The sequence below is a fragment of the Etheostoma spectabile genome, chromosome 17 (genome assembly GCF_008692095.1).
Source record: "Etheostoma spectabile isolate EspeVRDwgs_2016 chromosome 17, UIUC_Espe_1.0, whole genome shotgun sequence".
Lineage (NCBI taxonomy): Eukaryota > Metazoa > Chordata > Actinopteri > Perciformes > Percidae > Etheostoma > Etheostoma spectabile.
The window spans coordinates 15,062,435-15,075,531 of NC_045749.1; the positions used below are offsets into that span (position 1 = coordinate 15,062,435).

Consider the following 13,097-nt stretch of genomic DNA (forward strand, 5'->3'; position numbering starts at 1 on the left):
TCAATGTTTGAGGTCCTAGATTAGAACACTAAATAAATTAAATAAATAAATTGATTTAATATATTAGAATAGGCTTAAATAATACAGATTTCACATTTTCACAAGTAACCTTTTGACTCTGTAAATTCTCTCTACATTACTTTACTGACAAATAATTAATTTCATGTAAAAACATCTTACTTCTTGGGTCAAGAACAGTTTTTCATTCAGAAATCCCAAGACTTACATTTGTTAAATTTGCTCTACAATATTTTCTGAGAATTTACTTAATTGTACGTTTAGTCGTAAAACACTTTAGAGTGTGAATTAGTTTTCTGTCATAGTGTCAATATCATTAAATCATCATATCATTAAATGGCCTTATTTAAAATGTTCTTTAGCATGTTGCTCTACATGCAACATCCATAGAATAACATCATACTACAGTATGTGCTTCATTGTAAAGGTTCAAAGAATGCCGTGTCTGTGTATGTGTATATGTTCTCATACAAAATGTAGCACTATGCAATGCATGTGTTTTCAACAGAAATCCCACAGATATAGCTATATTTTCTATATTTATTTCTATATTATTTTCTATATTTGATTACAGGAAATCTTTTGATCCTACTAATGTATGCTGTGTGCATAGGGAAATGATGGTCGTCCAGGTGTAGTTGGTTTGGCAGGACAAAAAGGGGATAAAGGAATGAAAAACATTTTTATATGCATTTATGTGTTCTTATTTATTTTAAAGGAAACATGCAGGGGCTACATGAATGTTAGAGGTGCAAAATATTCACTGCACACTAGACTTAAGTGGGCAGCATCATGTTCAACATCCACGATTCACTTTAAGTCCTACATAATTCATAAACATTAATTTAATCATAGAGGGTATTATCCCTGGGCCAGCGTGCTATGTCCCATGTTGTTACTAACCATACTAATTGTTTTGAAATGATACTCAACTGCTGCCGTGCGTTGTCTATGTGGCTGGTATCACTGGTTTTCAAGGATAGTGGCCAGGTCTAAATTAAGGATGGGCATATGGATCAAAAATACTATTCAATAGTCATTCGGGATTATTTGACTATTCTTAAAAAATCGCCCTCCCTGACATGCTCTGCGGAAAAGAGCTGAACTGAACAAACCACACATTTTGCCTGATGCAATGGTAAAAACAATGAAAGATATACAGTACTTATAAGACAAGACGATAGTTGCATGAACTGTCCGATTTTTTTATAATTTAATGACTATTTGAATATTTGAAATTCATTGCCCATCCATTGTCTTAATGTCAAGAATGAGAGCAAGTCACTTTAGGACTAACGTAGACTTTGTCAGAAAGCCACTTTCAGAGGAAGAGGATTACATCTCTCTCTCTCAGAAAGCAAATATCTATGCTCTAGTGTCTGACAAAGGTTCATGCTCAGCCATCAATATCCTTACAATATTCTACCTTACAATTACCTTCACCAAGGCGAATTCTCTTCCATATCTCACATGTTGTGTGAATTGGGAAATCATGTGCCATCACTAAAAAAAAATAGGTAGTTAAAAAGGTGAAAGCTCCTTCTCTATTCAACAGCTCAATAGACAGGTGAAATTGTAAATGGTAAAAGCTGAAAATGGGTGAAAGTGGGTGTTGGTTGAAGGAAAAAAAAAAAAACGTAAATTAACCACCAAATACCCAGAGAAAAAGTGGTATTTTTCCCTAGACAAACTACATTATTTTGGAGTATGAAATCCACGTTTAGCTGTCTGTGCAAGGTTAGGAAAAGAACCAGGGTAGAATGCATTAGGCAATGAATGAAATTCATAGGGATGAACATGTGGTGGTACTGTATTCCTGATAAGATCAGATGGATTGTGGGTTCAGTGTCCTAATTACCAGGAGGATGCTGTGGGATTAATTATGCAGGATAACTTTTGTTTCTGGCAAACCACTCATTCGTGGAAGGCACATTAGTGACATATATATTTGTGGAAAATCATTATACCTGTAGAGCTTAGGACATAATTTTTTTTTGTTTTTTTTGTGCTGTCTACATAGTAAATTGTTCTTACTGTTAAAGTGTCATTGTGTTTAATGGTGTTTATCCTGTGAACAGCATCAACCAGGTGCTTTTGGTCTGGATACTTTAGATTGGCTTTACATGTTAGATCGCTGTTCTGTCTTAAATAGGGAAAAATTAATCAGATATGATTCATGATATATGATGATGATATATATATATATATATATATATATATATATATATATATTAGTTATACATATATATAAATTTTATATGGTTAGGTGAAAACTCTGCGTTCTTTTAAACATGTTTTGTAGGAACCCGTTGGCTTCCTTTTCTAGTCAGGAATATAAAATAATATATTTTTAACTGTGTGTATAGCAACAGATTGTACTAATCAGATTTGTAAATGTGTTATAATTGGCCTCTAATGACTCTTAATTGACCTTGCAGGGATCGGCTCTCAAGCTGTAATGTGTCCATGTATGTGCACTTTGAGTGTGTTGGCGGTGCTGGTGATTAATTACTTGCTGCTAAGTGAAATGACTACTTCCACCAGGAAAGAATGCATCAGGCAATTTTACATTTCACACAAGGCAGCATGTCTAGAAGGCCCCGTGACATGCTCTTTCGCAATTAGACATAAATTCTCTATAATAGCTTTGAACCGTAGCCTAAGGGCACATCCAAAGAGACCCTTAGGACACATCTGGTACAATGCTCAACAATGATTTAAACATGATTTTTAGGGGTCCATTCCATTTCTTTACCTATACTTTCTGCAGGCCAGGTCTTGTGCAATGTTCAATGGCTCACACTGTTAACACCTGAAATCTAATTTAAGGTCTTCAACAAATCAATACTTGGCACCATTTGTTTACTTGCTGAATAACAAAATTCATAACAAATCCTATTACCGGCTTAACACTTAATCAATGAATTTAAGGAAGACTACTGTAAGCCCTCCAGTTTAATCGTGGTAAGCTGGCACAGTCAGCTGATATCACCCACTGTTGTTTTTACTCAAAAAACACTGTTCCACTGTGGATTAATCAATCTAAACCTAGATCTTGCAGCTACTGGCAAATATTTGATTTAATGGGATACATTGCATTTTCAAAAAAAGGCTTTTATGGCCGCTAAACCTGCACAAATAAGACAAAAAGAAGCTGTGTACGTAATTCTCAAAACACCTGCAAAGGATGAAATGCACCCCTAACTGTTCTGCCAAGCAAATAGTGTCTCGGTGCTCTTGCATTTGGCGCAAAAGTGGCTCCTTTCTATGAAAATTAGCCTCATTGCTAAATCAGTCAAATTCACAAAGATCAGCACTAATAGCCACACGCAGTTACAGTGAAATTATTAGCGTCTTCAGAGAGTTGGTGATAATGAAGAGTGTCATCCACTTCAGTGAGGCCATCTTCTTTTACAGTCTGAAGGTGTCCGTTTGAAAACACCAACATCACTGACAGACTGGAATATGGTTTCTCTCTGTCACATTTAAATTCCTAGCCTGTAGTTTTGAGGAATCTCTCTCCATTTAACCTACTGTGTTCACTGTGTTGCATTGCAAAGCCTACTTTTGTACTTTACCACATGGATAATTGCAATCAGATGCAAAAAAGGGGAAATTGCAATTAGCTGAAAATGTTTGTGCTGTAGTATAATTGGAGTGCTTGAAACGATACATATAGCTGTTGCATGTGATGCGCAATTTGTGATGCTACCAGCGGGCCCAATCCATTCTTTGTGAATTCTCCTGTGACAGTGGTGCTTTGGGATTTACCTGATTTAGAGTTTGAATTAGCTACAAGCTACAGTTGCTGTGTTTGATAGACTAAGGTGCATTATTTTTGGTGACACACTTTATTTTACCATTGAATAATGCAGGCAGAGCTGATATGATGGCAAAGCAGTTAATGCAGTATGCCATTCGCTGACATTAGTTGCAATGTAGTAGTAGTAATAGTAATTGAAATGTCACTAATCATCGAGTGAAAATTGTGGAATTTGCAAATGTTCATGTGCCAGTATGACTAAGAGAAAAACTTGAGAAATCTGGGCAGTGTATCAGGATGTCATGCTATGACACAATCACATGTAGTAATTGCTTTTCTCTTATTCACTCCAACCTTGTTGCACATTAATCTTTTTGGTAAATTATGGTAGCAGTGGACCTCTGTTTAAGCATATTTAAATCATATTGGTCCCTAAATTTCCAAAGAGTTCAAGTGACTATGAAAGGGTGCTGCACTCTTTTAGATTTACATTATAATACATTAAAAGAGGGTAAAAAAGTCATAGCAAATACTGTTAATAAGGTAAGCTCCTGAGACTTTCAATTACCAACATGATAATCTCATTCTATATAATTAAAAAGTAGTCATACTTACAGTATTAACAATTTAGCTTGACTTTGTAGAGATTAATCAAAGACATCAATTTAGAGCATTTTAAACACCCATAATGAGAAGTGCAGGCCAATCATATTGACCTACACAGAAGGTTTCTTAGGAAAGTGTGTGGGGATTACTTTGGCTGGGTTACTCCAACAGAAAGTACTATCCCGCATTACAGTCAAGAGTTTGACGGAGGATTCTAATGCACTGCAAAGGGATTAAACTGCTATGATTAATCCAGAATCCCTCAGGAAATTAAACAGATTGGGTTATAAGAATGCAGCTTACTTGAAAGGAAATCCATTTTCTATGGCCTTGCCCATAAACCCTGGTATTACTAGATATACAGCTCCTGCATGTACTTGCTAAAAAAAACAACAACACAGGCATAATTGTGAAATTAAAACTTCTTCCCTTTTAAAATACCTTTAATTTGTTTTGCGCCATTCTCCTCTCCTTCACTCATGGCTTGTGTTTTCAATTAGTATCTTCTAATTCAATTTATAACCATTGTACCTCCAAAGTGAATAATTCCAGAAATTATATTCAGGACAATTTATTATTTTGCTGACACTGAATTTCTATTAGCTGTCAAAACCTTTCATCGTTCCTATTATATAAATCAGTGTTAAAATGTAATTAGCTTTTTTTAAAAGAGGGTATTGTGCCAGGGGTTGAATAGAGCTTTTAAATTAAAGTAGACTGAATTGAGAACACTGTGAATTATGTACATTCCTATATGCATTTTATAGGAGGCATATCTGTTCTAAATGAATGACATCAGCAGCTGTGGCTTTCTTTTGTCTTATTAAAATGGAATAATCATCTAATTGCTGAGTCTATGGAAAGTATTACATCTTGGCCATAGACTGTAAAAATATCTTACCACATTCTTAATATCTTCTCAAAGAACCTAATTTCCACGGATCAAATGCTAAGAATTTATTAAAGGTGGACTGGGTGTGTTTTCTAGAATAATGGCTGCATAAGCCATAGAATAGAGATGGCATCTCAGTTATTAGGTTTTGCCACAATTCCTTGTTCTTCCTAAACAAGCCAGTTCTGACAAACAGGGCTTGTAATGAAGATGTGACCATAAATGGCCATCACGTTTAATTAGATTCTTAGCTTGCAGCAATTTCTGTGTGAGCTTAGTTTGTTGAATAGCTATCTACCTCCATCTTCTCTCTCTGAACAACATTGTGGACAATCGGTTTCCTTTTCTCTCCCATTCTGCCTCGTCCTATACCGCCCTGTATAATTTCATAACCCAAAGACATTCAATCTTTTTTTCCTTTCTTGCCCTGTCCTATTTTTTCATACAATTATTAAAATAATACAATGAACCTTAACAAGGTTCCAATTTGTGCTTTCCAGTTGTTACGAAATGTTATATATCCTGATTTGCAGCTGCTGAGCCACTATAACAGCAAGAACTTGTGGAACAGCTGTAAGAGCAAGATCGCTGCTGAAATGACAAGCTGTCATAAAGCTATTCACTAATGTGTGAACGAGAGACCTTTCACTAACTGTTCTGTGTGTGGTTTCTGTCACAGGGGGACACAGGGGAGGCCGGGCCTTCAGCAAACCCGGGACATAAGGTAGGTAATGCTGCTTACTGATGAAACAACATTTAAAACTTTACTAACAAAATTCCCTTGTGTTGCTTTGCCCTTAAAACTGTGATTAAAGTTGTGATTGACATGAACTCAGTTGGGAGGTTCAGTTTTTGTGTCCTCCCATTTTGTTGTAGTTTTAAATAGATTTTTTTGTTTTCAGATGCAGTGGATAGCAAGTGGCACGTTTTGTTTAGTGATTTATGGAATCTGTCACTGCCCAACTCTGAGATGATTTTCTTCATCATTGGATTGAATCACTGGCTTGCTTTGTGTTGACCCTGTCACAGCAACACAGACAACAAAGCAATCTTAAAATCACATTAAACCATCAAGTGGGTACCTGGCTGGCACAGGGTGAGTGGTGCTGAGACATAAGTTCACTCCCAAACACCAGCATTTCAGAGGCTTGGCCAGGTGCCCCATTGGACACAATTGGCAGTATTCCTGGGTGGGAAGCCAGTAAGGGACTGTGTCCTTGTCACTGTAGAAGCAACTTCTGCTAAAGGGTTGGACTGTCTGTGCAGTGGGGGCTGGGATCTGTGTGTGAACTTCAGTTTTTCAGTTATGCCCTCTCAATGAAGCTCTTGCAGATGAGTGAAAAGCAAATGGCTTGCTCATCTAAATGCCTATTTGAGGTAACTGTCTACACCCTCTCCTGGCCAATAGTGGGGATAAGGACTGACAGACATTGCTGTGCAGTTTGACATTTAAATTGGGAGAAAAGTGAATATTTTAATGGAGGCTTTAAGACTGGCTAAGTGCTCGTTTTGTAATTGGATGTTGCTGTTACAATCCCAAAGAACAGAAGAAATAGCCAGATTGCACATACTCTCACTGTTTTGTTGCTTGCTTATTGTGTTCTATAATATTGTCATCAGTAAAATTGTTGACCATCAAAAACGACCATCATAACTGTGGTTATCTCCTATAGTTTGGGTGGGCAGGTCTTGTCACCCAGAAGCAGCACTTTGTGTAATGCCAGAACATGGGTGTTGTTTCCATTCCTCAAAGTGAGAATGTCATGTAGTACTTTGATGTATTGAAAAGAGAGAGTAGGGGATTGTGATTCTAGTCTCATAAAATACAAAGAAAATACATAACAAACAAAAAAACATTCATATTCTCTAGATATTGTTTTGCATTCAAGTGATTGACAACTGACAATTGAACTAAAGATGGTTGTGGAAGCGGTTTATGCATCAGCAGTAAATAGGATCATTCCTGGATGTAGAAGATGGCTTATTCATGGACCTATCCATAGAGGATGCTAAGCTCACAGTGGGGGACATTTGCCAGTGAACCTTGATATATGAAATATGGAATAAACCTAATGACACAGCTCTATCCACTTGTGCTTTCTGAGATTAGGTTTAGCAGGCACCTAAAGCTGTTTTGTTTCACAATAGTGTAAAAGAAAAGTCTGCATGAAGTGCAGCACCGGCAGTATTGATATTGATGCTAATGCACAGTAGCACGGTTTGTATTGTTTTATACCTAAGCTCAACTCCTCGTCAATTATGCTTTTTCTGGCTTGCATCTCTACTGGCTTAAATGGTGCCCTAGGAAAAAAACACAGACTCACACAATTTCAGGCTCTTTTGTTAGCCATTTTGTGAGAACAACAATTTCATGCAGCTGTCGATATAATAAGTAATGATATGGTTGTCCTTGGACACTATAAAAGTTTGCTTGAGCTATATTATATGGGCCAGCTGAGGTCATGAAACTGTATAGGCTACACTCTAAAAACAGAGCCAACAAATTCCAAGACATGTCACACATTTCTGGCAGAGTGTGTGGAAAGGGTCTTGGTAGCTTATAAGAATCAGTGATCAGAAACATTTTCGAGATATATTTGCGAAAATAAGCCTCTAACTGCTTATTACTAGACAACATATAATCTTATGTATGATATAGTATTTGAAATGATTGCTGGGCATTTGATAACTGGTTCCAAAATGTGTTTTTTGTATTGGTGTCACTGTGGTGCAAGTATATAGTTCCCTTCAAAGTTCAGTTGGTAGGAGTTGTGTGTGAGTTTTATAGTTTGGGATTTCACTTTATTGCACCAATTAGGACAGTATAAAAAGTTATAGATATGCTCACCCCCTTTAGCTATTTTATTTACACGAACAGTTACTTTCAGAAAGGATTTCTTTTTATGTCATGCCACTGTGGCACATGGTAGTAGTGCATGTGGGACAAATTGTCGCCCTGGTGGCATCTGTGCATTGGTCTGACTGAAGACATATTCTTGTAACTATGATAACTCAAGGACAATATTTATATCATACCACCACCAACCTGTCCATCTGTACAGCGCTGTGATTAGATTGTGTAGTCCCTTTGTGCTGAGATTTCCTTGAAACAACTATAACTCCTTAACGCTTTAAGATAGTTTATATAAATAAAGATAAGAGGAATGCTGACATTTAGTAGAAACCTTTGTGGATGAATGTATGTTTTAGCTTGTGAAATTGTTATCTATGAAAGATTAAAAACAAGCTTTCTCATAGTGATCATGTTCCTCCTTAATCTTGCTTCAGAATTTTTAGAGGTTCTGGTTGATTCTAATAATGCTTATTGGAATGTGGTATTGTGGTCCATTATTTTGACCTACTGGGTGTAAAAGTGGGGAAAAAAGGATTAAAGTATGAACTTCGCAAGGGTCCTTTCTTTGCTTTTTAACTTTCAATCTTGTCATTGCAGGGGGAACTTGGATCAGAAGGGCAAAAGGGAATCGATGGGGAGAAGGTAAGTACTACTATCTCCAGCAGACATTCCATACATAGCACATCAGCCAGATCTAGATTCGTCAGAGAATCAATTCTTATAGGTTTTCCATTTTCTGTGTGATGGCCTGGGGGTAGGAGCAAAGCGTAGATTTCTGCGTGGCTGTTTTCAGGTGCCTGTCAAATCTGAAGTGTGAATATCTGAGTTTGTTAGAGCCCGAAATGTCCTTCTGTGAAATTGATTGATATGTATGCTTCTATAGGCTTGGCATACTAATTGACTAAATTAATTTTTCAAATTACACTAAGCCCTATCTCCGTCTTTTCAGGGTAAATTCTATTGCATGCTCTTACATTTGGCTGCATTGATTAAACTAATGTGTCAAGTGAACCACAGCAAAAACTGCTAGTAGTTGATTGATTTTTTTCTTTAACTAAATGCAAATGCATTAGTATTGGACTATTCTTCATGGATTGTAGTGAAGTTTGTTTTGGCCACAAGCAACATTCCTTTAAAGTATTTGTTAAGTCAAAGGTTTTTTTTATGTTGTACAGTGTTTGTTTGCACACAATGGCACACTCTGAGATTGTAACTGTGCAGATGGTCAGTGTAAAGTAGCTTAATAAAGAGACTTCTTTTCATCGCCATCGCCCCCTTGAGTAGTCAAACAGCTGCCACAGAAATCAGTCTCCCTGCAGGCTGTGGACGAGCTCTCTGCCCTAACAGTAACTCTGAGAGAAATCAGAAAATAAAACAAGAGATAAAAATAATATTTGAGTCAAAAGAGTATTGAGCTACAGCGCACTAGAAGTAGAAGTGTATGAGTTGAAAGGTAGCTCATTCAAAATCTACTGAATAGAATTCTGTACTTTTTCTGCTTGCTTTCCAACTATCAGTATTTCTATGAAGTAACCTAAGAAGGTTATAGTGGATAAAAGTAATTGTAAGGGTGCAGGAAATCAACAAAAATTCTGGTTGAAGGTAAAAATTATTTGATTTGATATGATATATAACTAAAGCATTAGTTTGTCTTCCCACAACCAGCACAGCTCACTTTGTTCTGATGTAAGTAGCCATTGGAAGGTTGAAAAGCCAGTTGTCGTCACTTGTATATTTGCATATGAATGCCATGATCAAGTTTATTTATGTAGAAATTTGAAGGAGAGCAAAACCACCTAACTGGAAACTCCATCTGAATCGAAGACAAGCGACATTATTCCTCTAACTTTTTTTTTTCATTGATTGCTACTGGTGCTATAGCAATCAAGAGAAAGTGACAGAGCTTGTGAGCAGCCCTTCTTTCCTTGCTTTGTTGGTTCACCCTAGGCTCCAGTTGACTGGACAACAGCAGTGCATTAACTGGAAAAACAGCTGGAAGCTTGCACTACGTAGAGACTGAGAATGAGACTGTGCTGATGACCCTTTTCCAAGAAAAGCAGCTGCTCAAACTTTGTCTAGTTGTCACCAGTTGATGTCATTTGCTATTTTGCATATCAGTACATCAAGTCCAGTCAAATCAAAATTAGCCACGTATTTACGTAAATACATTTTTCAACAACATTGTTACCAAATGTATTTAGGGAGGTCCGCATAACATTGGGTTCACAATCATGAGAAGTTTCTAGATTTGTCATCACGGGGGTAAGGGTTGTCTGAAAAGTGTTATTAGTTGCTAATTTAGCAGCATTGGACTAAGGGTCTGCTGACAGGTCGCCCTGCTCCTCTCTGCTCTCTGTGTGTGTGGGAGGCATCCCAGGTAGAAGGGTATTTTACAACAACATTGAATGCAACACAAGCTTAGGGAGCCAGACCCAAACGCAACACTAAGTCACGTCACATTTGTTTATCCGAAAGCGGCAGTGGCCATGCGCAGCCAGTCTCCTCTGTGTCTTTAGCTGCAGACTGTTGTACTTCCCGGTGCTGGAATCAGTGAAATACAGCCACATTGTACACTGTTTAGCTGTCATCATTTGCTTCACAAAGCATTGTTACAGCCATACTCACCATGCATACCCTCTTATTATTTATTATACTGTGCCCCACTTCACCGAGTGATTTGAAACCAATTAAAAAAATGGGAACTAGATTTTAATGCCTGACTCTGGGTGTGTTTAGCCCAGCTTAGCACAAAGACTAGCTAAATCAAAAGTGAAAAATATGTGCTTTCAACTGGCGGTATCTTGTCAGCTAGCAATAGTTGTATTAGTAGTAAAAAGCAACATGTTTTATTGCCAAACTGCATACAATAACAGGGATAGATGCTAATATCAAGCACAACCGCATGGGCCACTAAGTCCATGTACAATTTTTGTGGCCCAAATGTTAATCTTTTTCACCCCCTTTCCATTTTTGCTTCTGGCTCTTTGCACTGGACATGCAAAAGAACTGGTCACTAAGCCGAGAGTAAATGTGACAGTACAAAGCTTATAGCAAGTCCATTCAACTACTGGTTTGTCTCCGGCAGCAGCTAAGTTTCCAAAGGTTAGTAGCAAACTAATACACAGACTACAAACCGACACCTTTAGTTTCACCTTTAGTCGGGTTTGTTCTGTGAAATGGACGAGTACACTGGATGTTTCCTACTGAGATGATGTAGCAGTATATTTGCAGTCCACAGAAGTGTCAGCCTGTTGTGCGCTAGTAATAATCCACAGTGAGCGGTACAATGTTAGTTATATTAATTAAACGAAGCTTTGAGGCAAAAAAATTTGCTCTGAAGATTTTTTGTAATCAAATAATTTGAGATACTCGAGGAATCGTTTCAGCCCTAGTGTTGTTTTTACATTTTTTTGTATAATCCATTTTCCACAATACAGCCTTAAGTTGCAATGTGGGGAGGAACATGGAGACTACAAAGTAGATATGAACACACTGGAGTTGGGCGAACGACTTCCCAACTCAGGAAGCCGGAAACCGAAGTGCACATGACTGCAGCATTATAAAACCATTCATTCATGAATGCAAGTCCAATATTCACTCTTCTTTTAGCTCTGCTTTTAGCCTCCACTAACTCTTGAGGTAACTGGTTGGCTCTTAAGCAGTTAAAAGCTCCAATATGTTCACTAGCTAGTCACTAACTTTATCTATTTGCCATTTAGTGTTGGGTGGGTGGCTAGCAAACAGGTTTTTACAGCTTTTTTGGCAAAATGATAAGAGCAGGGAGAGTGAACCAGAACAGTAAAGTTGTGGACCATAAAACTAAAACAGACTTGTGGACCATAAAACCAAAACAGATTGATATACTTTAAAATGCTCTGTGGAGCGGAAGGGAGCTACAAAGTACAGTAGGCTAATATTCTAGATTGTCACGCCAACTAACTCCTTTCACATAAGTATTCTTGTGCTTTACGGTTAATAGACATATTGACTCTAGCTGTGAAGAAATCAACCGCAATTTGTTATTCCTACCCTTCATATTTTTTTAGCAAATGATCCCAACACAAATGTCAGCCATTTATCACAATAGATACAATAGACAACCTTTTCCTCGTATGCACCCCTCTGGAAATTCTGTGGAAACCACCCTCCCTCCATCCTCAAAATTACAGTATAAATCAAACTGTAATGGGATGCTCATTATTAGTCTATTTCACAGCTGTGCTAATTCCTGTGATTTAATTGATATCTTGACCTAACCCTTGTATTTGATTTAGATCAATATGAAGGCAGGACACGGAATAAAAAACCTAAGTACTGTAACCTCGCCTCATGTCTGATGTGGCCAATGTGAGCATGGAGCAGTCGATGATTAATGGGTTAAGACCAGTATCCCTGCTTCTGTAAGTGGATGAGGTTGAGCCTCATCGACTACATAGGGCCGGCCCTTCTTAACCAGTTAATCACTTACAGTAATTAGTTCTTAGAGAGTAAAAAGTCCAAAAGACATTATTTGCAGGACCTAGACTGCGGATGTTCCTGTCTGTTATGTAGATACAATATCTCACATCTATTAGGTCTGTAAAACCTTATTTAACGTTATAAAGGTGGATCATGTGGTCCTATGCAGTATATAATTAATATTTTATTTAAAAATACTGCTGCATTACTTCTCTGCCATCAAGTGGTGGTTGACTGGTTTGATTTAGTTTTAGTTGCATCAATATTGAGAAAAATGCTCACCTAGTGAATTAAATACTGCTGTGTCTTTTACTGTTCCCATCATGATGTATACAATTCCATTTTAATTTCAGTAAATGGTGGTTGTATTATTCCATATATTCAAAAAAGGGAGTACGCCAGAAGAAGATTCAATTCAATTTTATTTATATAGCGCTAAATCACAACAGTTATCTCTTGGCGCTTTTCATGAAGGAGCAGGTCTAGACCGTACTCTGTGATGTTAT

General features: G+C 37.4%; 1 protein-coding gene across 2 annotated transcripts in view; it reads left to right on the forward strand.

Annotated features, from left to right (window-relative positions):
* LOC116704893 (collagen alpha-1(XIX) chain) overlaps positions 1-13,097 on the forward strand; it is a 92,826-nt gene that overhangs the window by 13,011 nt on the left and 66,718 nt on the right. For both annotated transcript variants that reach the window (XM_032540648.1, XM_032540649.1), the window contains exons 9-10: positions 5,959-6,003; positions 8,731-8,775. In XM_032540648.1, the coding sequence (XP_032396539.1) occupies positions 5,959-6,003; positions 8,731-8,775 (90 nt within the window). The remainder of the gene's footprint in view (positions 1-5,958; positions 6,004-8,730; positions 8,776-13,097) is intronic.